This window comes from Pelmatolapia mariae, linkage group LG2 (assembly GCF_036321145.2).
Source record: "Pelmatolapia mariae isolate MD_Pm_ZW linkage group LG2, Pm_UMD_F_2, whole genome shotgun sequence".
NCBI classification, from domain to species: domain Eukaryota; kingdom Metazoa; phylum Chordata; class Actinopteri; order Cichliformes; family Cichlidae; genus Pelmatolapia; species Pelmatolapia mariae.
In genome coordinates, this window is record NC_086228.1 from 18,176,265 (window position 1) to 18,204,052 (window position 27,788).

Below are 27,788 nucleotides of genomic sequence, written 5' to 3' on the forward strand. Positions count from 1 at the left end.
TTAACACACTGGCTCACCTGCCATACTCATTTCCTGTTCCAGTTGTTGTTTAATTGCCTCCTAACCTTATAGATTTTTTATATAGCTTTTTAAAATGTCTCTTTTTTAATACATCCTTTGATATTGAGCCTCTAAGTGTCTTTGTCTAAAGCTTGTTTAGCTACCCCTACATGTAATTTGTAACTTGTTGTGTGTGCAGATTGTCTTTGTCAGTATCCATATATCATTGATTTATTTTGACCCCTGAGTTGAAATAAAGTGATGTTGGCTGCCAGGGAGTGAAGTGATGAAATCTAAAGGGCAACACAAGCCAAGAAACAGGCATCTGTAGTGTAAGACCTGTGCTGCATTCAAAGTCAGGACAACTTCCGTTGTCATAAAACACAGCGGTCACAAATTGGCACACTAAGATAAAGTTTATCCACATAAAATGAGATTAGAACCTGTCTTTGAGTCCATACTATAATTTGTTATTTAGAACTCTGAATTGACTACAGTGGTTCAAAGCAGTGATTTTAAACATAGAGATGCACAGATACAATTGCCATCAGGGAAGAAAGAGTGGGATGGTGAGTTAAAGTAAGGAGGATGACTGGGTGGGAGGCTGAAGAGAAGGATGAAAAGAAGAAGGGTGGATTAGTTTCCATTTATCATCCTGACAGCTGACCCTGTGGATGGCCTTGGGACCTCACTGCATCCTTCTCTTTTCTCCTGATTTTCCCTCTCCTCTCCCCTGTTGTCTCCACTTTTCCACTCCTCTGATTTCCTTTTTATTGCCCTCCTTTCCCACTCCTCTCCTATGATTTTCCCTTTCACCTTTTGTCTTCTCTCTTTTGTCCACAATTTTTGACTCATTTTCTATCTTACTCCTGTGACTTTTTATTAAATACTCATTTTAATAAAACGGTAATTAAGGGTTTTTTTTGTTCATTTTTTCCCTCCTTGTCATAAAAACACCATGGAGACATGAAGAATACATGAACAGTTGAATGTGTTTCCTTGACCATCAGGAGAGCAGAAGCTAAACTGTAGTAAATTTTCCCAAATGTCGGCTGTGTGCCTAGTTTTGATGGCTCCCTATGTGATAATAGAGTATTACTACCAGTATGATCTAATATGTCTGCAGCCTTCCAGAAAAAATGATGGAGTTCCCTTTGGTCCTTTTGAAAACGCTGAGAAATCTTCAATCTGTTTGTAAAGACAGTGGCGCTGCATTTACAGAGGAGAGTGTCCGAGGAATCTATTGGAGATTCAAATTTAAAATAGTTTTGGAAAGATTATACTGTTCCACATGTAACTATGCTTTAAAACTGTTCATGGACAGTTTGTAGACAGATGCTGTGAAAAACCTATTAACATTAATTTTAATGTTTCAATTGCCATTGATCACATATGTATATCTCATTACACACTGCCCTTTTGGCCTTAATTTCATTAGAAGTACAAGTTTTGTTGTCAGTAGTCCAGATTTTCATCAGAGCCTTTTTCTTCTTCTACACTCACATCAGAATGACTCTATGTAAACGCATTACTGCTGAGCTGCAAAACTCAAGTCAACATTTCACACTGAGCGACCTTGGCCCCCATCTGCTATAAAGCACTGACTCACCTGCAGAAATATTTTGTAGATGTTGATTGGAACAGCCACCTTTTGAACTTTTTGTGCACTTGTGTTTGGCTTTGGTGGTGGGGTAAACAGGACTTTATTATAACCTTGGAAGTAGAAAAAAATGAGCTTACTGTGTCCTGTTGGTAAAGATGTATTGGAAATTCATAATTTAATTTAATTTAATTCATCATTTTATGTTGACGTAAATGATCTTTTCAGTAATTAAAAAGTTTAAATATCTTCTCCATTTCTCTATTTTTATTCCTATCTCTCTTTCTCTCTCTCTCCCTACAGTCGTCTGGAGCAGAACTTGATTAAAAGTGTCCCTGCTGGAGCCTTTTCTGCCTACAAGAAACTCAAGAGGATGTGAGTCTGTCTGGAACGACCTGCATACATCTAAAGACATGCAAATACACACAAGTATCCACATAGTTAATTAATAATGTTCAATATAGTAAACAAGTTTTAGGCAAACTACATTCTAAACAAATGTCTACTTTCTAAGATATTTTTATGATTGCTAATCTTAGTGTTATTATGCCATGACTGAATGGTATAAGTGTTGTAAATAGATATAAAAAAGACCAATTAACCACTGAAGCTAGGCCTGGAAAAATTGCATATATACACAAAGGCTTTAAAAAGCCCACTACTAGATTTTCGAGCAAGATTAAGAAATACCAGAATCATTTTTCATCATCATCATTCAAATTATACCTCAATGTAAGGACCTATGATTGAGGTTTTTCCTCAACCATTATCTTACCAAATTGTGACAGAAACTAATATAACTAATAACTAATATACTATGTACACAGTCATACAGATATAAAGATTAATACTGGAAAAGTTGTTATCATGCAGTTGCCTGAAAATGCTAAACACGTGCAAGGTTACAAGGTTATTCACCCACCTACTCAGTGTTAACCTCTCCTCAGCAGCAGTGTTTAATAATATATCTTACAACAGTCAATACTGAATGACATGAACTGCACTTAACATGCCACTGCTTCCATTTTCTCGCTTGCCCTCATTTACTTACATATTCAGTCCCCTCTTATACTTTCTTACTATTGTCCCTTTGCCATGACCTCTGCTGATGTACTTTCGCATAATCATTTTTCATACAGTTCTAGGACATTCGCACAAAAATGAACCCCATTGCTGTGTATTAGAGTAATCTCTCTCACACACACACACACACTCTCTCCCACTCTTTCTCCCCAGTGACTTGAGTAAGAACCAGATTTCTGACATTGCTGCCGATGCTTTCAGTGGCCTTCGCTCACTCACCTCATTGTAAGTATGACACATGTGCATGTAAACGGACACAGACATGTACACAAACACACGTCCAGACAGAAAAGTAATTGCATTTCCGGACATTAAGCAAATAAAAATGTTGTCACAGTCGATGCTGACAAGTGGAACACAGTGCAGCCGAATGTGTGTATGTGCTGTACGTGCGTCTGTGCATATGTTTTTGTGTGTGCAATTGTGCATGTCTGTGATCACTCACTATGTCTGTGTGTGTCTGTCTCTGAGGGTGAAAGTGATAAGAACATGAAGGACAGTTTAATTTGAATCAATCTGGAGCATGAAAATGAGACAGACAGACAGACAAGAAGGGGCAGACAAGGTGAACCCCACTGGGTGTTACGACTGAACATGTACATGCACAAACAAGCACACGCACTTACACACACATACGCAGGCAGCCCAACTGTACAGGAATGTCACTGGGAGGCTAAACCTCTGCACTGGAGTCCTGCTCAAGCACAAGGTTACAACACATATAACTGTTCCAGTGACTTAAATTATGCAGCTGCAACTGGAAGCACATCTCAAACCTAATTTCGGTCTTTGACTAATAAATGAGATAAAATGTAAAAAGCAGTATGCATAGTGAGAAAAGCCTTAGTTTCAAAGTGACTGTGATGTGCATGTTTTCATCTGACAGAAGAAAGTAAAAAAAATGGTTTCCACTGGAAACAGACAGCTTTTTGTCTTTGATTGCAACATATTTTCAGTTCTTCCAACTAAAATAGTTTTTCCAGTTGAGTGAACATGATGACTTTTTCATTCTGAGGAGGTGCACTGAGCGTCTTTCTTGCCTTTTGGAGAGCTGAATAGTTGTAATTTAATGGAAGATGGGTCAGGCTAAGAAATACAATAATAACAATGAGGGCATTTTAGTTTACAGTGTAATTTCAAGTAGTTGGCGAAATGAGTGTATCTGCAGATTTGATTATTTAGACGTTTTCAGGTAGACTAAGTGTTCTTTTCTGTTACTGGCTGAAACAATTTTTCAATTCTTAACCTAAACAAAGACCAAAAATCTGTAGCTCTCCATTGAGCAACAACATTAACACAGTGAAAAATATAAACTATTTAAAAATTGGATATGACTTAGGGTGATGTGTCTCAGAAAGGTGTGAATGTGTACAGGATATCTTCTTTCAGTAGCATCACCAAAACTCCCAGAATGTTCTCAAAATAAGAGAATCAGCAGGGAAACTCTGGAAGACCAATAAAAATATTTTATTAGGCCACATGTCGGACTTCACATCACATAAGTCTCAAGGCTTTAAAATCATGTAATTTAAATTATGTTGCTTTGTCCATTTCAGGGTACTATATGGCAATAAGATCACCGAACTGCCCAAGGGAATATTTGATGGACTGGTTTCCCTGCAGCTACTGTAAGTATTGTCTGTCTGGTCTGTTGTTCTGTGTGTGGCTGGATGTATGTGTGTGGTATCCAAAAAATACATTGGGCAGTATATAAAATAATAAAAATACGAAATCATAATAACACCCCAATAAAGAATGAACTCCTGAGGAAACATTGTATACAGTTTGAGCCAAATGTTCAAACAGCTTCAGTTTCTTTTACTAAATATCAACCAGTAAACATGTAAAATGTCTGAATTTTATTTTCTTCTTGTTTTATCTTTTCTTTTTTTTTATTGTTTGAAGCCAAACGTGACAATATTTGGCCAAATAAACTATAAAAAAAAATAAATAAGGAGGTCCGTTGTAGCCCTATGCAGCCAGTCAATTTAAAAGACAACTCAATTAAAAATACTCCAAAATGCACCAACATGAATGAGGGGTCCAGTTCAGTGATTTGAATTATCAGCAGTCAGGCCTAGAAGACAGCAGTAGTTTGCTACAGCGAGTTTAGCACACCTGGCAATTAAAGAGGCAATGCTTCTAACTGTAAGCATTATTGGAATACCTCCAGGATGCGTTATAAAACAACAGCAGTCTGCGGGTATTGATGCTTTTGATGCCAGCATCAGGTGGCCTTTAGGAGAACTGCTGTGTTTTGGTCCCAGAGTTTGTCACTTCAGGTTGACATACTTCTGAAGTGGCCATCTGTGGAACTGCATTTTTTTTTTTGCATTTCCAATTGGCAGTAATTGGTTTCAGTGGAGCATAATAAGCAGAAATGACTACATTTTTATGAAGTGTACTTAATTTTCCCTGGTTATGGTGATTTACTAATTTGGCATCAGCAATCCATATCCACCTCTGGACAATTATCACAGCTAAGGCCAATGGTATGGGTCAATGTTATTCACTATTGTGCAGTAACAACTACTAAGGAATGTTGTCTTCCACGATTAACCTTTGAACTGTCATTTATCTGTGTATGTCAGTATAAAATGCTAAGTATGAAACAAATAAATTGGTGTGCTGCAATATGAACTGTAATCTCCCACAGTTCTTGTTATCTTACGTATTGTAGGGGGAAAACTATTAATTCTGAATAATTCCTCATGGGCACAGATTCAAACTGCAGCTGCTGGTTCAACATGCAGTAAAAAATTCTATAACAGCTACATAAGTACTATATGTGGCATCTGGTCCTCGGAAATGCCGCAGTCCACTGCAGAAACAGCTAATGTTCTGGGCTTTTCCATCGTAAAGTGAAGCGAAGCAAAGAGAATGAGGACGAGTGAGCCTAACCCACAAACACCTTTTACAGGCTTAGGTGGATCATTTGGATGCATGGTGCATAGTAAGAGAGAAAGAGAGAGGGAAAGGGGGTGGGGAGATGTGGATGGATAGATAAATTAATGGATGGCTGGATGAGGAGTGAAACTGACGTAGACATTGGAAAGAAGACAGATATGAACAAATGTATACATGCAGGAAATATTAGAAGAGCAGAAATAACTACTGGGAGATAAAATTTGTGCTTTTTGTGTCAACCAGTATATGACATTGTTATCAATGAACAACTCAAATTGGAAAAAGCATTTCCTTATATTTCTTCATGCATGTATGCATTGTCCATTTACAGGATGATTCAGTCCCATTGTTGTGCATTTGTGGCATTTAATTTAATGAATAAATAACAAACTGAATGATTAGCTAATACTCATGTATTGAAACATTCTACAGATGCCACCTAAGGTTGTTAGCACTCACTCAGCAGGTGAATGGAAGAAATGTCTTTTAATATTTCACCACTGACACAAAAACCTCTCATGTCTCTGAAGTCAGTCAGTTTGACAAGAATGTCAAGATTCACTCATATAGTGTAATAATTATAAATTACATTCGGCTTTCACTCTTGAATAGAATAGAGCACCATGTTAACCTATGACTGCAAAGATGTGTTTATTGCTTTATATAGCTACTAGTCTGTTTATAATCTCTGGGCTGCTTTGTTTTACTGGTGCAGTTTCAAGTAATTAGTTCCCCCTGTGAGCCGCCTAATGAGGCGTGGATATGTCGCAGAGCAGCACGTGTGCATGTATCACCTGTGAGTGTGTATGTGTGTGTATATATGCATAAATTGGATGTGCCAGTACAGGCACTCGTTAGAATGGTTTGAGAATGAACTGCTTTACCAAGCACCAAGTTAGTTACCTGTCAGGGAAAGAAAGGGAAAAAGTAGACTGTTTAGTGTGTGACAGAGGCACAGAAACAAAGAATGTAACAAAAGACAAGAGGTGGTGAGGGTGAAAGAAGAGGAAAAGTGGAGACTGAGACAGACCCGAAGCAAGAAAAGAGGAAAGGTGGAAATACAGGGAAAAACTGACAACTTGGAAATATCAGCTAATGACGTGTAGATATGAAAAGACAGCAAGATGGAGAGAAGGTAGAGGTGAAAACTTTTTCTGTCATTTACTTAATCCTTCTATCACATTTCTCATTTCCCATTGCCTCTCTCCTCCATTTTGCTTGTCAGCCACGTTCGCTTAAATATATATATCTGTGTCAGTCCAAATTAAATTTTCACCTGTCCCTTCACTGTCTCACTCCATTATTTCCACCACCCTGTCTCCATTCTTCCTCCTGCCTTTCCCTCCTTTCACCATCTGTCTCTCCCATCAAAACAAGGTATTACACTCACACACCCAACAGTGGATATTCCCCTCCTGCTCCAGAAGAGAAAGTATAAAACTGCAATTTTCAAATTTATGTGTCACATCCAGAAAAAATATAATCATGAGTATGTAGGGAAGGGAGGGGTGAGTTTGGTAAGGGACAGAGGATGAAATAGTGAGTAGAGGACAGGAGAGGAAAATAGTGGTTTTGCATTTGAGATGCATCTGAGAAAAATGAATTCTCATTATCGATGTGTGCATTTATCTTTTGTTTGTCTTGAGCACAGATAATACAGCTAAATAAACAAAACAGAGGCAGATGAATAGCAAATGTTAATGGCTCTTCTTTGCATTTCAGATTGCTCAATGCCAACAAAATTAACTGTTTGAGAGTCAACACCTTTCAAGACCTACAGAACCTCAATCTCCTGTCATTATATGACAACAAGCTGCAAACCATCAGTAAAGGACTCTTCACCCCTCTGCGCTCTATCAAGACTCTGTAAGTTCATATATGTTGTTTTACATCATTTTGGAGTCTTAAATAGAGCTGCTGCAATCAGTTGAATCAATAATTAATATGCTGACATAAATGAATTGACAATAGACTGCTTAGATGCCTTACTAGTGAGATATTCCATGCATGTTCAGATGGAGGAGACAGCAGGGCCGATGCAGATTATACAGGAGGGATTATATGTCCCTTCAGCCCTGGGAATGCATTAAGATCCCAGAGGAATAGCTGGAGAAAGTTGCTGGAAATTGCTGCACCTAGATTGGACTGATACGTTGGCAAGTGTTTTGATATGTGATTTTTCATTTTTACATCAGAAATACATTCTCAGTACACTGGGCTTCTGAAATAGCCAGCCACTTTTTCACCAAGGGTTTTTACTGCAACATCTATCGTTTTTCATCTAATATCAGTTTAGACTTAAGAATAACATTTTCACTGGTTAGTTGACACCGCAAAAGTAAAAACAGGGCAGTAACCTACTTGACTAGAAAGAATTGACAGTTGTCTGCTGATTGCACTGAATTTGTTCGCATTCAGGAAACTGCTGCAACTACTTGCAGTTGTTTCCTGTTATCAGCACACGATTGCTGATAACTTTGGTCGTTCTATGATCTCCAACCACTGTTTCCCCTACTGTGACTGAACGAAAAGATACACACAGATGTATAGAGATGATAATTGAAAAAAATCTATTTAGAAAACTGGGCCTTCATTAAGTATCTATGGTCTTCTGTTGGTTAATTAATGAAGGTTATTAGTGTTAATGATAGCTATAAAATTCTTCTCATAACGCTCTCAGCTGCTTGAAACGTAAAATAACCCACTTAATGCAAGAGTAGCTCTCTTGGAAAACATGTGCCTTTGGATGGGAAAAGAAATGCAACAAATGATGAGTTGAACTGTAATTTTTCTGTAGAAGACAGTATTCAGTATATTTATACTATTAAAAGTATTACCCAAACCCAAAATCTCAGGCAACTGTAGTAAGCTTGAGATTCTTTTTTCTACAAATCCAAGCTTCCACTCTATCCTTGGTCCTTTTTCTTTTTCAGTCATCTGGCCCAGAATCCCTTTATGTGTGACTGTCACCTGAAGTGGCTGGCAGACTACCTGTTTGACAACCCAATTGAGACAAGCGGAGCACGCTGCAGCCACCCCAGAAGGCTGGCTAACAAACGAATAAGCCAGGTGAAGGGAAAGAAGTTCAGGTGCACAGGTAGGAGATGACTTTACACAGACACTGATACACAAGCCAATCATGTATCCAAAATGTATACACAAAATTGTTTTGCAAACCTAGCTATGGGTTGAATTCCCAGATTTTAGTTGTATATATGTAAACAGAATCTATCTAAGCAGAACACACAGCTAAAGAAAAAATGCAGTTAAGCATGCCTGAAAAACAGATGTAAATCAATCAGGTTATACTTGAAATGTCACATTTCACAACTGAAGCATTACAAATTAAAAGTATTAAAAGTGCATAAATAAAAACAGAAAACGACTACTAAACAGACACACACCCACAGTTCTTGTCTCTGTGGTAGTGTTGTCTTGCTCTTATTTCCTTTGATAGGAGCCATGGGTTTCACTAATTACAACACAGACCAATTCAGTATGACGCAGCACAATAACTAACTCAGCAGGGACTGTCCATAGACTGTGATTGCTCACTTGTGTGAACGAAATTATGTGAGTGTGTCTATCTAGCTGTGTGTGGCTACACTAAACATTAAAACTGCTTATCTGTAGTGGCTTTTTCCACACTGTTTGTTCCTGTCATAAATACTAGTACTGGAAAATTATAATCCTCTACAATCTGTTGAAGCTCTGTTGTGTCAAACTGGTTTTAGGCAAATCACCAATTTAGACAGTATAAGTAAAGCATATACACTGTAGTGAGAATCTCCTTTGCTTTTTCTAGCAGACCAGCATTGCATACCAGCGTTTTGTTATCAAGGGCGACACCCTATTAGTAATGCTTTGTTTTATATCTAAAACCTAAAATTTGCAGAAAACAGAAGAGCTGAAAAAGTTGATCAAAAAGCAACTTTTTAAGCACCAGAATGATTGTTTTTACTGCAACCATCACAGCATCTGTCAATGTGCCATGAAAAGTGTGCCTGTAAGAGTGGATATTTTTTGACATAACATAGTCACCCCTTCTGCTCTGTAAAATGGTGTGTTCCCAGGATCAAATGGACACACCATTAACAGCATAACCAATACCATTAAATGGCAAGAGGTTTTATCCAAAGTGCTTGTGGTGGCGTGGGCACACATGCTATATTTTTAGCTTAAGATCTCAGTGGTATTCAATCTCTTAATGTTTGTGCTCTGCCCATTGAGGTAATCAAGATAACCAGATTACAAATTCCCCTAAACTTGGTTATGGCTGTCGTCTTTGCTTTGGCCCTTCCTCTCTGCAGTCCCATGCCTCTCCCTGCATCTCCTCTTCCTCTCTGGACCTTTGTGGATATTCTTGCTATTGGTGGGCAGTGCTCTGATCCTGCCACCCTCCCTGTGTGGATCTGCGGCTGTCTGTTGCCTCTCCTGTCCAGTATGGACCCTGCCCCCTGACTGATTGGTGCAGCTCTCTGTTGCCCCAACTTCCTCCTGTGTGGACCTGCATTTTGATTGGTTCTTGTGCAGCTGTCTCTTGTGCTTGATCTAACCATGTGGCCCCGCCTACTGTAACATCACATGGTTCCGTCAAGCGCCAGGGACCGCCTAGCACACACCTACCTGCCTCTCCCAGCCAATCACACACCTTGGAGCAAAAACTGGGTCAAACATTTAACCTTGTTTGCATTTATCTGTAGGGCTTGTAATATGTGAGTATGACTGTGGTTGAAATAAATGAGTCATAAACTGACATTTGACATTAAAATACAATCAGGGCTGACTATCAACACCTACTAGTTTTCTCCTGCTTATCTCATTGTGATGCCCTGTGGAGTTTTCTTGTAAACCAACACAATTCAAGTGGGTGTTTATTTCCAAGTATTATCTGTTTGTATGTAGCTTTCAATTTATTCTTGGTCTTTTTCTTCTTTTTGTCTTTCTTTATTTTTTTGCCTGCTCCAAAACTTAATTGGTCAGTAGGTCTGAACTAAATTGCCAGTGTGCACCCATGTGCACTCTTGATACTGTGCACTTGCACAACATAAACCAGAAGTAGATACATTTTTAAATAAAATCTTTATGGTGACACTCCGGCTCAAAAACTCCACAGGGTACATTTAAGTGAATTGAGAAACATCCACATTTCGCAGTTCACCTTGATTGCAAAACTGCAAGCATAAATTTGAACTCTAAAATTGCATTTAAACAGATGCTCCTACTTTTGTCATTGTGCTTTTGCTCTGGAAACATCTCCTTGTAATGCTTCAAAGCACATTACAATGAATGCTTGTTTTCTTCACATTTAGATTCTCCGATCGCATGTCAGTGTTTCAGTGGTTAGCATGGCTTATTGTGCATTCATGTGCTCCTTAGATAGCCCCATTTTCCTCTGGTTTTTGTTTGTTCTGCCAGCTTTGATGTGTTTCTATGATTTTGGGTTGGAATGTGGAAACAAAACTGATGCTGCAGACAAGAATTTTTTTTTGTCTCTCAGTATGTAGAAACAACACTGGTTTCTCTTTCCAGTACACAACTCAAGTTGAGTAGAAAAGAACTAGTCCCTTTTCCAGCTTATCCAGCTCTCTCTTAAGTTGGATAGCAGCAAGTATTTACAACCTTATTAAACATTTAATGCAAGACAAAAAATCATATACAATATGTAGCCAGATATGTACTTTATCTGATATGCATTTGTATGTGTGCTCTACAACAAAATTATCTCAGACTTTACATGTTCTGCCTCTAACTTGAGGAGGACGTCCATGTGAAGTTTTCCCAATTTTTCCAATTATTCCAAATCCACATGATTACACAAATATTCCATCACCTCTCTAGCCCTACACACCTCTCACCCTTGTGTCTGCTAAGAAAAATTCAGCCATTACTGTTATTAAGATGATAAAAACCCACCTTCCGGTCTTTGCTTAATTCCCCTTTATTATTCTCTTTCCCTTTCATCCGAACTTTCCCTTGCTCTTTGCTCTCTGTCAGCTTACCCAACTTAACCAACAAGGTTAGAGACAGCCCAGAGACATCATTGCAAAATATTTTTCCATTGAAAGAAGCTAGCCATGTCTCTCAAAAGATAGACGTCACTTGAAGGGCACTGATCATTTGCAGAAAAAAGAAAAAAAAAACCTTCAATAGAGGTGGTCTTAGTTGTTTAACAATGAGCAAATGAGTCATGAAAACAGACTGGAGGCAGAGAATACTTTGTGCCAATGCAAGAATGAAGAGTAGTAAAATGAAGGAAAGATTAAATTGACAGAGAGCAGATGGATAAACAAAAAGAGAACAGGAGGAAGAAAAAGAGATAATGATAACTGCGTGAACTATAATGAGAGTACAGTATGTGATGCATGAACGCACGCGCTGCATGATGCAAACCGGGTCTATTCTACAGGCACTCGCAGTCATAAATAATATCTGCTCATATTATATCTAAATAACAGAAGTGGTCTCTGGCTCACCTTGTTAAACAAAAACATCCGGGGTTAAACCACATTTATCTACAAGGTGATTCCATAAACCCACCTGGATATCTGTTCGTTAATTTGATTTACAGCAGTGGCCATGCAGAATTACTGCTCCCTGAATCAGCCCCGTGCCTGCTTGCAGTACAGAGCTGTAGCAACAACTGCAGCCTGCTGTTTTAAGTAGATGGACTAGTTTTGTTTTGGTGTTGCTCATTCTGACAGGTTATTTTATAACTTTTTCACAGCTGAATTGTGACCGTGCTAGAATTTTACAAACAATGAAACTTCTCAGGAAACAGTTCAACCAGATAGCCTGGGAGAAGAATAACAAAAAATATTGATTTTCTTTTTGTTTTTCTAAATATAAAATTATGTAAATGATTATATAAATGGGATTATGTTTATATAAGTTTGAAGTCTTGTGTCCATGGTGTCTTATTTGAGCTTTTTTCCTCTTTCCTTCTGTCTTTTCCTCCCTTTGTGCCTATTCGCTATTGCCATAATTTACCTCCTTTTTTCCATCCCTTCTCTTCCTAGCTGTTTTTTCTTCTGTCTTCCTCTTCATTGTTATTCCTAGTTAAATTTTTTTTCTTCTTTTCTACCCCAAATTCTGATCCGCAGGTCAGGAGGACTATCGCAGCCGTCTGAGTGGGGAATGTTTCCAGGACCTGGTATGTCCAGAGAAGTGTCGCTGTGAAGGCACAGTGGTTGACTGCTCCAATCTCAAGTTGACCCGAATACCGCCACACATCCCTGAACACACCACAGACCTGTAAGTCAGCTGGCTTTACTGTTTTATATAGATATACATATATGTGCAAGCTCTTCAAAAAGCTGAAACAGTAAAACAAAACACGTACCACAAAATCTCAAAGAAGCTTTTCATGTTTTTAGGAGCATATGCACAGACTAAAACACCCACTTATACATATGGCAATCATGTGCCATGAAATAGTAGTAATGTTTTTAAGACCTGTGTAGATGGAAAGACAAAAACTCACATATACGCTATGCATGTCCTTTTTGTCTCTCTCTGCTTCTCTCAGTGCAGTATCATGAATGTCACTTGATTTTTAGCTCTTAGACCAAAATGCTCCTCAGCAGTCTTTTCCATCTCCCTCCAAGTCCCAAAGGAGCCATCATCATGTCTGGTGAAGGGTCTCACACTAGAATACTGAATAGTCCCATTGATCATTCACTTTCCGGCTTAAAAATGAGTAACAGATAACACTACAGGAATACTGTAATATCTGTATGATTTCATGTGGGTTTTAAAACACAGACAAAAAACATTTACAACAGTTAGACTGTTAATCTGTAATAATTACCAGAAAGGTTATTTACGAGTGTTTTTTTTTTCTTAATTGTTAAAGCAATTCCTAATGACAAGTTCTTATTAGTAAAGGTTATTTTTTTCACTTTTTGAATTAAATCACACATTTCAAGACATCACAATCTGCTTTTGGAATGTGGTCCAAATCTACCTTGATTCATGCATGGTTTTTCAATATGCCACCATGTAGAGCAGGGCGATATGACCAAAAATATTTATCATGTTATACATTTGAAAATTTGCGATAACGATATAACTGACGATATAATTGACACTAGACAAAATACTTTACAACTCCACAACTTTATTAGTGCAAAAAAAACCCATCAATGTATTTTCACTTAAACAAGCAGCTGTTTTTTTATGTGCATTAAGGTTATATAAAAATTTAACAGTGCAAATGCAAATTCCTTGCTGACAGTTTAACCAAAAGGCATTTCCAGTGGAAATTGGCCGACATATCCTCAGCATAACCATGTATAATATCCACAAAACTTAAAAAGAGGGTATACACACACAATACGGTAATATTATGTTGAAGCACAGTACGTATTACTCCGCGAGGCTCCTGCCTACAATAGCCGTAATGCTCCGACAATCCATCAAGCGGTGCGGGTTCGTAGCTTAGCAAAGTCGTACTAAAACATTTGACAGATTTTCGAGCGCCGTCTACCACATAAAATCGTTTCGAGGTCAGTAAACACAACCAGAATTCATACATAAGGCACACGGGATTATAAGGGGCACTGTCGATTTTCAGAAAAATCAAAGGATTGATTTTAGTGTGCCGTATTTTCCAAAAAACACGGTAATAACGACGGCCCGCTAGCATGCTCTACCAAAAATAGTGCTTTGTTGTGTATCAGACGGACGAAAGCTAAACCATTTCCACACCACTGAAATTGCAGCATTTTTACAAACCAATTCTGGTTCCGTTTCATTCAACGATCAGCTTTCGCCCTTCTCAATCTCCGTCGCCGCCATGCTTTTTCCGCCATGTGCGTATGAAAACAAAGGCACTGCGCATGCGCGTTTTACCCATATTCTATTGCGATATTTCATTTTCTTGTCGTTGCCGAACATTATACCGGTATTACCGTGAACGGTATGATATGGCCCAGCCCTACCACCATGTCCCAGTAGGCTATTACAGCATGAAAATTACTGCTAGCTTAATGGAAAAAAAGAACTTGGATCAGCATATCATTATATTTTTCACTAACCAGGAAAAAAAAGGAAACATTTCCTTCAACCCACTCCCGATTTTTTTAAAAAAGGAAAAAAAGTGATGATATGAAGGTTGTATGCTTGCACTATCTCTTCAGAGAGAAAGGTTAAGTAATTTAATAGAGATTGTCGGGGGGAAAATAGCAAAATTAACATAAAACATAATGATGTGATTTGAAAAAACACAGCTTTTAAGTGATAAAATACATGCCAATCTTTGACTTTTGATTCAGAACACAAGAAGAAAGTGTTGTGCTAAAATCAGCTCATTTCACTTTCAGCACCTTGACTAATCTTAATCACATATTCAGTAAGTTAAGGAAAGAGGAAATTGGAATCCAGCCAGAAAAAAAAAGTTTTACCTAATAATGCTAAATCACCTGCAGCTTTATAATGTAGGAGAAGGATGGAGAGCTTCTGCTATGGTTATCAGTGTGATAGTAATGTAGGAAAGCTTCAGGGGATGGGGATACTACAGCATTAAGGCACACACAGGATGGTTGTCACAGTATTACTTATGGAGGTTAGTTGTATGATGGTGAATTCAGCCACAGCTGCCACTTTAGATAACTAATAATGCCAGCACTATACAGACCATTAGCCCCCAATTTATCCGTCTCTCTTTCTTTTTTTGGTTCTTTTTCTCACTGTGAACCTCGCCAATCCTCCCTCCTTTTCTCTCTATCCGTCCCCAGGGTACGTCATGTCAGAAATGTATACTTTGTCCTTTATGGTTGGTTAGAGGGCACATCAGAGTTTCTAGTATTTTCTACACCCTTTCTCTCTCTATCCTTCCTTTTCCTTAAGAACACAACCACCCAGTATTTTCCGAAGGCCACAATCGTGAGCACACAGAAACAAACACACAAGCTGTCAGTTCATGGCCTGTAACCTTCCTTATCAGGGGAAATCAGGGAAGGATGTGGTTCAACTGAGGGCTTATATACTTTTTGCTCTCTTTGTCTCATCTGTCTGTCTTTGGGACTCTTTCTGCTAGCCATAAAAATCATTGACATCGGCCTTGGGAGCATTTAATAAGTATGACATCAGTCTTATGAGAATTATAGGCACTTTATTAAATGTGCTGTACATTGTCAGGCCACATTGGGGCCAGATCAGATGATGAAGAGATCAGATGTATTTTTGATACTGTCAAAATATGCAAATAAACGCAGCAATAAAAGAGGCATCATTCTCCTAGCATCAGAATCTACTTCAGGCTTTTCAGTGTATTATTTCAGTCTGTGTTTATCCAGGCCAATCCATCTTTTAACCCCCTCATATCTCATTACAAATTGTCCCCTTGAGCTGAACTTTCACTTTCTTTCGTGGATTTTTCTTGCTCTGCTGCTTTCACACATACACGTACACAAAGTGCATCCTTTTAGCAGCACCCTTTTAGTACAAATTACCTCAATAAACCAGATGTCTAGCTTCCTATCTCTCAAACTGTTTTCTCTTGGCTTAGGGCAGTGTGGCTATTGATGACTACATATAAAAGATTCATTGCTCTTCTCTTCTCTTCTCTTCTCTTCTCTTCTCTTCTCTTCTCTTCTGATTTTCATTTTTTCATCCCTGTGTTGTTTTGTGTTGCATCATATTTGCAAAGTCTCTGAAGTCCTCTCAACTTACATGTGGCCATCCTGCCCTTATTTTCTGCCTGTTTTTTCTCTGTGTATGTGGAAATTCACTTGTTTGCACTAAAGCAGTTTGTTTCATGAAAGAATAAACATCTAACTCCCTTTCTCCATCTTCCTCTCTGTAGGCGGTTAAACGACAATGAGATTGCTGTCCTGGAGGCTACAGGGATTTTTAAGAAGCTGCCTAATTTGAGGAAAATGTAAGTATATATAAATATATAAATATATATATATATTTTTTCTTTTTCTTTTTTTTAAAGAAGCACTTCCATCATATGTTTCAAAGGTTTTAATATTGTATTATGTATAAGTCCAGTAATGTCTTACTCCTCTAAAAATTATGTAAAGTGGACCTGGCTTAGAAAATGGAGGTATTATTTATCTGAACAGAATACAGTAGAATATTTGGCTGTGTTTTTTCTTTTTTTAGTCTTTTTTTACTCTTTATTTTGATAATAAGATTCAGTATTCATGACAGAAATACGCAGGTGTTATAAAGATGTGAGAAAGAGAATGAAACTGGAAGCTAAAAGTAAAACTGAAGAGAAAAATGAAAGAATAAAAAAGAACAAAGGAAAAGAGGAAAGTAAAATAGAAGAGATACCGGAAGAAGATAGACTGAGCACAGGCAAGAGGATGGGAGGAACACAGAGATGGAGAAAAGGGAAGGGTGGATTGGAGGTATGCAGGAAGCAAATATGAAATGGAAATAGAAGATGGGCCTTCGTTCAGATTTACAGTCAGTTCTTATCTACAAACTACTCTAGGTTTGTGCTCGTGTGTGTGTGTGTGTGTGTGTGTGTGTGTGTGTTAGGGAGAGATAGAGAAAGACAGAGCAGAGACCAGAAGTTGATTTATTGGAGAGGAAATTGCTAACCATCTAGCAGTGTCACTGACAATATAGATTGGCGAGCTCTCATTTCCATTTTCCTTCTCTCAATTCCTTCCTCCTATTCTCCTTTCCTCGCTTCTCCTCACCTTACCTCACATTTTCTCTTATCCTTACATTTGCTATCACACTTTTTTGTTTTTATTTTATACGTTTTTTAAACCTGTCTTTCCAGTCTCATCCTCCACCTTCTCTCATCTTCAATAAACCCGATAACAGGAAACACAATTGACCTATGAATAAAGACTACAGTATGTGTGATAGCTATCATCCCCAATTATTGTCTTTGAGGCCAAGCACTCGTCCTTTTCATTTCTCTTATTGTGTCCATGAAAGAGAGAAAGGAGCCATTTTTAGCTGATTTGTACCACTTTGTTCTTTTAGTTTTATGTGAACACGCTTTGTGTTTTTTATCAGATATAGTGATGGCAGGCTCTGTTATCTGAATATCTAATGTCTAAGAGAAGGATATTAAGATGAAAGAAAAGAAGGTTAACATTTATTAGTTGAAGGGACATGATTAATTACTGCAATTAAACTGGGAATGCTTTGCATGCATGTCTGTGTCTTCAAAATGCTGCGCGCCTGCATTTCCATTATCTTGTTGCTCCTGTCGGTTGTGTTAGAAAAACATGCATGATGGCTAAAGCAAACATGTACAGGTAAAATATCTAAATACAAAAGTAAAAATGTTATGAATGTTGTGTGATCTCTCCTGCAGCAACCTGAGCAACAACAAACTGAAAGACATCCGCGAAGGGGCATTTGATGGAGCAGGTGGAGTTTTGGAGCTGCTGCTAACGGGGAACAAGCTGACTGGATTGCAGGGACGCATGTTCAGAGGCCTCAGTGGCCTGAAAACCCTGTAAGTATAGTTCACAGCAGTGTATATGTGTGTACTTGTTGTGTAATAAGACTTACATTTTACCACGGAAATTTCATTTGAAAGTTAGAATAGGTTTAGGATAATGGAAGTGAAAGTAATGGAAACACGTGTCTGTGTGAAGAAAATAGATTTTATGCTAGGATGTAGGCAAATAATTGTACACCACTGAACACAAGGGCCCATTCTACAGTTGCAGTCCAACCCATGAATGTGAAAATAATCTATGCACAGCATGCTTGAACACAGTTTTTGTGTAAATGACACCTGTTCTGAAAAAAATATGTAAACCTAATTGTTGAAAATGTGGTTCAAAAGTATTATTTTGAGTTCAAGATCCCACTCAAATGACATTTTTAAGGTCAGTCCTGTTTGACATATTTTATATTTGTCAAATCTTTTGAATCAATTATTCACTCTAATCAATGCAGCCCTGTTATTCATATTACCAACAAAAGACAAATTCATATGAAGGTTTTTTTTTTTTAACTTTATTTATATAACTACATTTATTCTTGGCTTTTAAAGTCCATTATACTCCACTGCTCCATCTTGATCTCTAATGATATTTAAAAAGATTTGGTCTCTGAGAGCATGTTTTAAAAAAAGGCTATTCTTCTTTTATAAGATCAGTCAGTATATGTCTTTATTTATTTATTTCCTTTTTTTTCTTTGTATAACATCAGTACTAGCTTTTTGTCAAAGACTTCTAACAGAGTACAGTTTGTATTAGCACCTGACATAGTAGTGTGTTTTTCTTCCCCGGACTAAAAAAGAAAGCATTGTTTACTCACTTACATTGAAATTAAGGCTAATGACAGCATATTGTTGTTCCTCCAATTTGGACACCCACTTTAAAGAGCCTAGTGTCCAATTAGGGGTTACAGGGTAGTGTATAAAATCACGAACTAATGTTGTCTGTGTATACTCAGTAATGACTAGCTAATCTTATCATGTATATATATGCTGCCTAATGACTCTCTAATGGTATCATGGCTGTCTCTGTATTATGTAAAGAGGGCTCCCTGCTCCAGTAATAGCCTTGCTAACTAGGTTAGCTTGTCCCAGAGATTGCTAATGCTAACTAACTCACTTAGCATGATCCCACATGACTGTATGTCAAAGGCTAATGTCATATTACAGAGTCTGTCATGGCTGTCCTATAGGGACTGGTTTAAATCCACTCCTTTCTCTTTTATCTTTTGTCCATGTCATTATAGGTTGTATTTGTTTATCTCGCTGGGCTGTCTCTTTTTATCTAGCCCTCCTTATTTTATTAGTACATTTTTTTAAAACTCAAAACTTCATATTAAGTAGGTTAGAAATGTGAAATGCTGGATTATTCTAAGCCTTGACTTTAATGTAGTTTGTGACATTGATAGTGAAAAAGAGCCAATAGTAAGCATTGTGTTTGCTTTCATTTATTAATCTATTGTATTTGTGTTTCCAGCATGCTACGGAGCAACCAGATCAGCTGTATTGACAACAGTACCTTTACAGGTCTGAGCTCCGTCCGTCTGCTGTCACTGTATGACAACAGGATCTCCAGCATCGCCCCGGGATCATTCTCCACCCTGCACTCCCTGTCCACCATGTAAGCCACATCCGTCACAATTTCTTCTCCTTTTTGTCGCTTATTTTCCTGTTTTGCTTTTTCATTTCCATCCCATCATTTATCCCATCTCTCACTTTGTGTCACTATCTGTTTGTGTCTGTCTTCCAATCTCACTGCTTGTTTGTCTTTGCTTCTTTCTTTATGCCTCTCACTATCTTCCTCTATCCCCTAATTTTTCATAGCCTTGCTGTGGGAGTTGTCTTCCAAGCAATACACACACCTCACATTCCCGCCACAACGTTTGCACACATGTTGTTCTCTGGACACTATTCTCCTCACAGATGCTCTCCATCATTATCGACTAGATTGGTCTGAATCCCGGGGCATTTGTTATCAAAGCTAAATATTTTTCAGCATCTGCACACCCACACCCACATTGGCACACAAGACCAATTGCAAGCTTGCTGTTATCTTCCCAAAGATTCACAACTGCTACGACAAGACATGAATTACTTGTTTATCTGCTTGGTGCATGTTTTTTTTCAAGCATGCTTTAATTTGTGTGATGCTGATTGGTGTTAAGTCTTTACACAGAACCGCAGATAATAACTCTAATCCAATAAAACTATGATAAGTACTAACCGTCCACCTACCATTTTTCTTAGGACAAAGAGACTGGGAAGCCTGAGAAGTGAATGAGTGTTTTTTTTTCTTCAATCACTTGACCACCCATGTTGTAAATAATAGATTTTATCAGCTTAATAAAACATGAAAGGTTGATTCTTTTTTTCCTCACAAGGTAGACAGACCTTCTCACATCCTCTCTGCTGTCTTTATTTCTCTCTGTGCTTCCTTCCCTTGTTCCACCTTTTGTTCTTGCTCTCTGTCCTGCTGTGTACCTGTCATCTCTGATTCAAGTTCCTGCCTGACTCTTTTGGGAACAACGATGGAAGACATGAAAGGGAAAATGTGGACACAGAGGATGAGGACAGATATATTTATTGTTGCATAAAGTCAGAGTCTCTCAGTGTTAATAATTATAAGATATCAAATTTCATTCATCCTTTGACACATTCATTCTTTGTTTCAGTGTGTTTTTCACTGGCTTTGTAGTAACACTTGATTTGTATTCAAACATCTGCTTGCTGTCTGGCATGAAAGAAAGACGGATAGTTTTTATTTCTAGACCCTCTGTTCATTCCCCTCCTATCTTTCCTCGATTTGTCTCTCACTCCCGCTCTTTCGAATATCTGTCTCCATTCTTAGTGCTTCGTTTCCCTATAGAGTTTGTCCATGTAATTAAAAGATTAACACGCTGAAAGGGAAGGAAGGGATTTAGCTTAGGTTTAGTTGCCATGCAGTGAGGTCAATTCATTACAAGGAAATGAGTAAATAACTTGTCCCTATCTGTGGCAGCACCCCATTAATATTATAGCACATATAGCAGCATTTAGGTTTAATAGTTTAGCAGAGGACAACGTGAATAACAATGTGACACTTGCACATCTTTAGACACAACATGGGGGCTTTCTACTATACCAATGGTTATACTTCACAAAAGTGTTTCCTTAAATTTTCTCAGGTACACCACCTACTGTAACAGCATCCTTAAATCTCTTTTTCTGTGTAGCTCACTGTTGATATTTCTGAAAGACATTGCTGAACATTGTTGAATCTAAATCACTGGCAGTGAGCTGAGAAGAAAATGCCAGGGGCCAAAACAAAATCAGACAGCAACATTGTCAAGCTTCAGCTGTTACAAAGTTGCCCACAAATATTAGATGAGTGCCAGGATTCGTTTTTACCTTTAATGTTTGCATTCAACACATTGGTCACACATTTTAGAATGAACTTTTAACTATAATAATAATTTTAAAAAGCCACAACAAACCTATAACTTGAATGTACCACAAGATTTTAGATGCCCAGAGCAGCTTTGGTTTAGGGATGCTGCCTGTCTCGTATGTGTTGCTAATGCGTCCTTTCCACCCTTTTCAGTTTAAATATGGCTCAGCATAAATATTACATGAACTGTGTTACAAAAGCAACAAAATACAGAGAGAGGTGGTGATCAAAAATGAATAAAATGAACAGATAACCTTTTCTCTTTTCTTTCTCTTTTTTCCTGTTTCTCAATCTGCCACTTTTTCCTTTTCTCTCTCCATCTCCCTTGTTCTTTGCAAAATGAATAAAAACAGCCGATAACCTTTCCTCATTCCCTTCCCCTTCCCCTTTAGCCCTTGGCTTGCTTTGTCTTCTATCTAAATTTATTCAAATGTATCACTCACCAAAATACCATATAAAGCACTGCCATTATTATCTCTCTGAACGGCTTCCGAAATAAATACAAAACAAAGTCTGTTTTGTCGTCGTTGCTTTTCTCGCTGTCGTTTTGCTGTGCTGCTTGTATGTCACGGTCTAATTTGGGGTGTGCGAGTTATCTGGATGCAAAGTCAAGGAAAATGTTTGTGATGATAAATACCTTATATTGTAAGAATGGATGTTATGTAACTTTGTGTGGTAGGATTTTAAGAGAATTCACATTTTGGCGTATATTTCTTCCCTCTTAAACTCACCCTGATTTATTTATTTCCTTTCTCCTCTCTCTCACTCTCATCTGTCCTTCATTATTTCCTTAGTAATCTTCTGTCCAACCCGTATGTGTGTGATTGTCACTTGGCCTGGCTGGGTCAATGGCTAAAGAAGACCAGGGTGGTGAGTGGAAATCCCCGCTGTCAGAAGCCAGCCTTCCTGAAGGAGATTCCTATCCAGGATGTGGCTACCCCAGACTTTACATGCGATGGTGAGACTTTCTATTTTCCATTCTTTGCCAATAAGCCAAGTATTTGTTTTTGTTTTAGTTAAGTAGAATTAAAACCACAGTTCTTGGTGTTTGGTCTAGTCAGCCACACAGGATGTTACAACTGATATACCAGTCTGTGAGGAAAACAAAAAGGTCACAGCCTTAAACCTGAAATAAATGACATGTGTCAGTCAGCGGTTGTGTGTCCTGTGACGATAAAAGGATGAGTGAAGCAACTGAAAGGTGAACTAAATGTGTCCTTGAATCGTACTAATAATAACTGAGGGTCTTCCTGACTTTCGAAACCCTACATAAGAAAATTGTTTATTCAGTAATAATGTCAAATATGTATTTGGGCAAGGAAAATAACCATAAAACACTTGTGTGTTGTGTAATGAGTTGTCCATTTTGTACCGCTGTTCAAAATCTTAACTTTAAATTTAGTACACTAAAAACAAAAAGTGAGAACACAGATGATTACATATACGTGGCACTTAATTAGCACTACATTCAAGGATTGTCCACAGCGTATCAACAGATGTCTGACCTCACTCCCCCTTGAGTCCTAATCACAGCACAGACTAAGCCTACTGCTACCAAAACGCATTGTTCTTTGCACGTATATTCATATCACAAAATCCTCAGATATGCGCAAACCTTCTGGTTTGGACGGGAATAGATTTGGTTATAACAACAGTGATCCAGATTTAACAGAATTACCAGATATGCCTTCAGTCCCACTTCAGTAGGGTATTGTGAGGACAGAACGATCAGTAACCACTGGCATACGGCAGCCTCAGATGACATCAGCTTGTGGTTGCTACAGTGACGTTGTTGTTACCACGACGATGCCTGCCTATAGCAACTTAGGCCGTCGGCTTGGCCGCCAACTTTGACGCCATATACGAAGTGTGGTTTGGCTCTCGCGTTTATTACATTTGTCTTTATTTTCCCTTCTTTGCTTTCTGTGTAGCTTTTACACTTTAAACTTTTTCGATCGCCCTTTTGCTCTCTTTCTATCTGGTAGTGCCTCTCTGTCCCTCCTCAGTTTTTTTTTTTAAATTCATTACACTTTTCTAATTTCCTGTAGCTGTGCTGCAGCCATTTACTGAAAATGAGTTTGGAAAGTCGTTAGCTGGATTGGTTCAAGTAAGGAAACTCTAAGATGTTATCAGATCTTGATATTCATTCTTGCATCTTGCACACACACACACACACGCACACACACAAAACTACATTAACATTCACTGAGCTGCACAAACATGAATTCATGCCCTCATATCCTTGCAATTGTCAAAATGTATCTCAATTCATTCTAAAGTGGCAGCTCTAGTAGAACTTATTCATGCAAAATGGTAGAATTAACTGTTAAAATATAGAATTTGATTAAATGACATCTTTTTATTGCATTTTAGGTTGAGATAGTCGAAATCTTGGATCTAGATCATTACCAGCTTCAAGTGAGTTGTCCTTTGGCTCAAGGCCAATCAGCTCACAGAGGTTTGAAGGCATCCTCCCTGCCCGCCAGGCGTCCATACTTTTAAGCATAACCTCTTGGTGATGCTAAAATATTACACTTGAAGGTGTAATTCTCAAAGCGGTTCACAAAAGACCAGAAACAAAGGGGCACACATACTTACACACGAGCACGCCGTCAACCAAGGTCCCATGTCCAGTCTATTTATAGTTGAGTAAAATGGCTGTTAAGGTGTCCAGAGGCAGCCGGGGGAAAGGTAAAGTTAATTGAATTTGTGAGAAGATATTTAGCGCACATTTAGATGTTAGTTCAATCAGCCAACTGTAGAGTGAGTCAGCCCACGGCTACACCTCCCCGTGGACTCACAAGGTACACACATCAGATTAGACACGCAGATACACATGCATGCACTGCTCTACTCACTGGCACGTAAGCGCCCATTTACTTGACATTTAGACATTAGCACAATTAGAACACTACAAAGTGAATGAGAAAATGGCCATAGGACAGGGGGAGGCAGCTATTTAGGAAACTAAATGTGCAGCAAAATCAGGATGTAGATGAACAAGCATTTAAACATGTGCAAGTATTAAATCAGCATTCAATTCATTCAATCAGCAGCAAACTGTACATGCATGTAAACTAGGCCTTTCTTTTTACTGTTCCTACTGCTCTCTCCAGTACTCAAGCACACACACATATTGAGATTGCAAGTTGTGTTGTGATTGGCTTTATGTCCGCTCTTCATTATCCTTTATTATGGTTTTAACTCGGCTTGTTTTACATTTGGGACCACAGTTCAACTATTTACATACTGCTTTGCTAGATAAAAGCTGTGAGTGTGAGCTTTACATGCCAGTCAAGGAAATGGGAGCATTTCAAGCCAAGAACAACACTCTGCTCTAGTTTCTGACCTTCCTTATCGCTTAATGGTAAAATTATTACAATCACTCAGATGTTTTTTTTTGTCCCTACTGTGTGTTATTGTGCCTGTGTGTGGAATGTTCGGAACTTAAACCTTACAACGTTTTGTGCTAAATACTTTGACAGCAAGGCTAAAAAGTGCCTCAAGAAATTTTGGGAAGTAACAAAATTCTTAAAGCTAAAAGAAAATGTAATTAAAAGGATTAAAAATTTAATGTGTGACTTTTTGCAGAAATAAAAATATAAAATTTTAATTGGAGAATATTCACATGCAAGTTAGAGTTAAAACTGACTATAGAGGTTTCAGCTTTCATTTTATTGCTGCAACTGCCTGTCATCCTTTCAACCCCCAAAACATCTGCTCAGTTTTGGGGTTTTTTGGTTGTTGTTTTTTTTCCTGAATCATGTGAGGATTTTTAAAATCTCTGTGACCCAGCTGCATGTGCTGAGCCATATGTTGAAATACATCCATCTAGCTTTTAGCAATATCTGGTCTGAGTACTTCTAAAAAGCGTTGAGTTGATTTGAGCAAGTGTCTTACTTATTGTTCGAGCTGTAACTCTATCTGTCCCTTTTTCTCTCTTAGCTCTTTCTCTCCCTGTTTTGTCCTAGCTTTTTTTCGAAAGCTGTTTTTTTCCTCCCTTTTCCTCTCTTTGTTGTTTTTTCTCTGCACCTCTATTTATCCATCTATCTTCTCCTCCTTCTCCTCCTCCTCATGCTAATATCCTACTCTCTCTACTCCCCTCTCTCCAGGTGCTGAGGATAATGGTTGCCTTCCTGCGTCTGGTTGTCCTGACGTCTGCACGTGCTCAGACGGCGTGGTGCGATGCAGCAACAGAGGGCTGCACTCTCTGCCCAAGGGCATTCCCAAGGACACCACTGAGCTGTGAGACAGGCTTGCTTGCACTGTAACACACACACACATGCATACACAAGCTTCACTACATGAATGTGCATACTCAAACATTCAGAAACAGACATCAATTATAGCATGCATATACAGTCACAGAAAAAATTGTATGCCTTCAAATAGCATGCAAAAGTTCCATAAACACATATAGTCCCACTTTGCTGCAGTGCATTAGTGATGCTGCAGTTTGCTCCCCTGCTTCAGAGACTAGTTTACCAATTAGTGAATTACGCACATGCTCCTGCTTTCTTCCTTTTTGTGTCTTTAGGATTTTAGGTATACAGTAGAGGTACTTGTGCTTATATATAATTACATGCTGATGTTACAAATCTATGAAGCAACCCAGTTATTAAATCTAACTACCACTACACAGTAAGATCTTATATAGTTGAGAGGTATTATCATGAGTGTCCTTGTGTTATTTTCCTGATACCATCTTAAAAATTGCTTTATAACTAGTTTTAATGCTACAGTGTCAATTGCTTCAATACACATTTTTCTCTTAATTTTTCATGCTGTTTCCTATAATAATTAGGTGAAATCAGAGTCATTAACCTCAATGAAACGTCCATTTAAAAAAAAAATTAATCTTTTGTACAAATAATGTAAAATATATGAATAATTGTTTGTTTGCTTTATGATTAAATTGGTGCTTCAAGAGAATTGCTTTACATCTTTCATTAATTTCAAGCTATCAGGAATCCTTGTAATAAAGAGACATTCTTAATGATCAAAGATAAAACAAGGCTTAATGTTAATTACGATTAGGAAATTTAAAAAGAAGTAGGAACAAAGTAATGGTGAATTATTGCACACACGTACATGCTCATGCACAACCACATGCACATACACAAACACAGAGGAACCCCTCTAGCTGTGAAATAGGCCTGCTCCACAGGGTCAATAGCAGTGATTAGGTATTGATCAGGCTGAAGAAGACACTCCATCATACTGTCCACATGACCTACTTATGACCTGAGAGAGACAAACAGAGACCAATGCATCATAAAATATGTGTATGCTTGTGTGTATACCTTTATTTTGTTTCTCACAATATTAGAAAGCAAGAAAGAAACACCAGAATGTGAAAACTCTCTGTATGTCTAACACAGAACTTTGCTCATATAACATAATGTAACATTATTTTCCCCCTTTTTCTTCCCTTTAAACATAGTAAAAACACAGACATCATTAAGATGCAATTGTAAAGCTCAGCAACCCAACACTATAACAGTATCACAGTCATTTAAATTTGGCCATCTCCCCGTTCAATGCACTACCCCAGGTAAGCACTGCACCTCTTCTAGAGTGGCTGCTGCCTTTTTAATTCACTATGTGGAATTCCCCTTGTGATCACCTGCATTTGTGTCCTCCTCCAGGAAAGAGAAATACACGTGAAGGTGTTCTAATGAACAGGGATGCTATTGAATAAAGAATCTTTTAGTGTGGCCAAAAATTCCCTTTTTTATTTGCTACGTACCAGCACATGTTGGCTAATGTTCTCTCTCTAATAACACCCCAGGACATTACAGTACACCTCTTGACAGACTAGCCCTGGGAGACAAAAAACAAAACAAAAACAGATCATAAACACACACACACACACAAACTGTCAAGCTCTCGACCTGATGTGGCAACTTCTGGCTTGGTTGTTGCAGATCCTTCCATTGAAAACTCTATTTTTTTCTCTCAGTCTACATAAATATTGGGTCAGTTTGACACAGATGCTAATGTCTGCTGTCTGTAGAAGCTTGTGGTCCATAGGGAAATTGCAAACATACATGTGCAAATGATCTGAAAGAAATGTGTGTGGAGTGGCCCAGAAGTGCACAGCCACACAACCTTGAATGTGTGATGTCCATTCATCCATTTCCTTAATTGCTTGTTCAATTCAGGGTCACGGAGAGTTTGACAAAGACAGACAACCATTCATACTCACATTTACACCTACAGCCAGTCACTAAATAACCTAATGGGAGATAAATGGGAGATGGCCAGTTTTAAATTAGTTCTTTTGTTTTCTTCACAGTCAAAGCTAGTGGATGCAAGAAGCTCCATTCCTGTTATGCTGGTTG

General features: G+C 38.2%; 1 protein-coding gene across 2 annotated transcripts in view; it reads left to right on the plus strand.

The window, feature by feature from the left end:
• Nucleotides 1-27,788, plus strand: part of slit3 (slit homolog 3 (Drosophila)) — a 229,262-nt gene that overhangs the window by 167,913 nt on the left and 33,561 nt on the right. For both annotated transcript variants that reach the window (XM_063494239.1, XM_063494245.1), the window contains 11 exons: nucleotides 1,904-1,975; nucleotides 2,837-2,908; nucleotides 4,240-4,311; nucleotides 7,313-7,456; nucleotides 8,524-8,687; nucleotides 12,694-12,844; nucleotides 16,398-16,472; nucleotides 17,883-18,026; nucleotides 19,495-19,638; nucleotides 22,239-22,402; nucleotides 25,557-25,689. In XM_063494239.1, coding sequence (XP_063350309.1) covers nucleotides 1,904-1,975; nucleotides 2,837-2,908; nucleotides 4,240-4,311; nucleotides 7,313-7,456; nucleotides 8,524-8,687; nucleotides 12,694-12,844; nucleotides 16,398-16,472; nucleotides 17,883-18,026; nucleotides 19,495-19,638; nucleotides 22,239-22,402; nucleotides 25,557-25,689 — 1,335 coding nt within the window. The remainder of the gene's footprint in view (nucleotides 1-1,903; nucleotides 1,976-2,836; nucleotides 2,909-4,239; nucleotides 4,312-7,312; nucleotides 7,457-8,523; nucleotides 8,688-12,693; nucleotides 12,845-16,397; nucleotides 16,473-17,882; nucleotides 18,027-19,494; nucleotides 19,639-22,238; nucleotides 22,403-25,556; nucleotides 25,690-27,788) is intronic.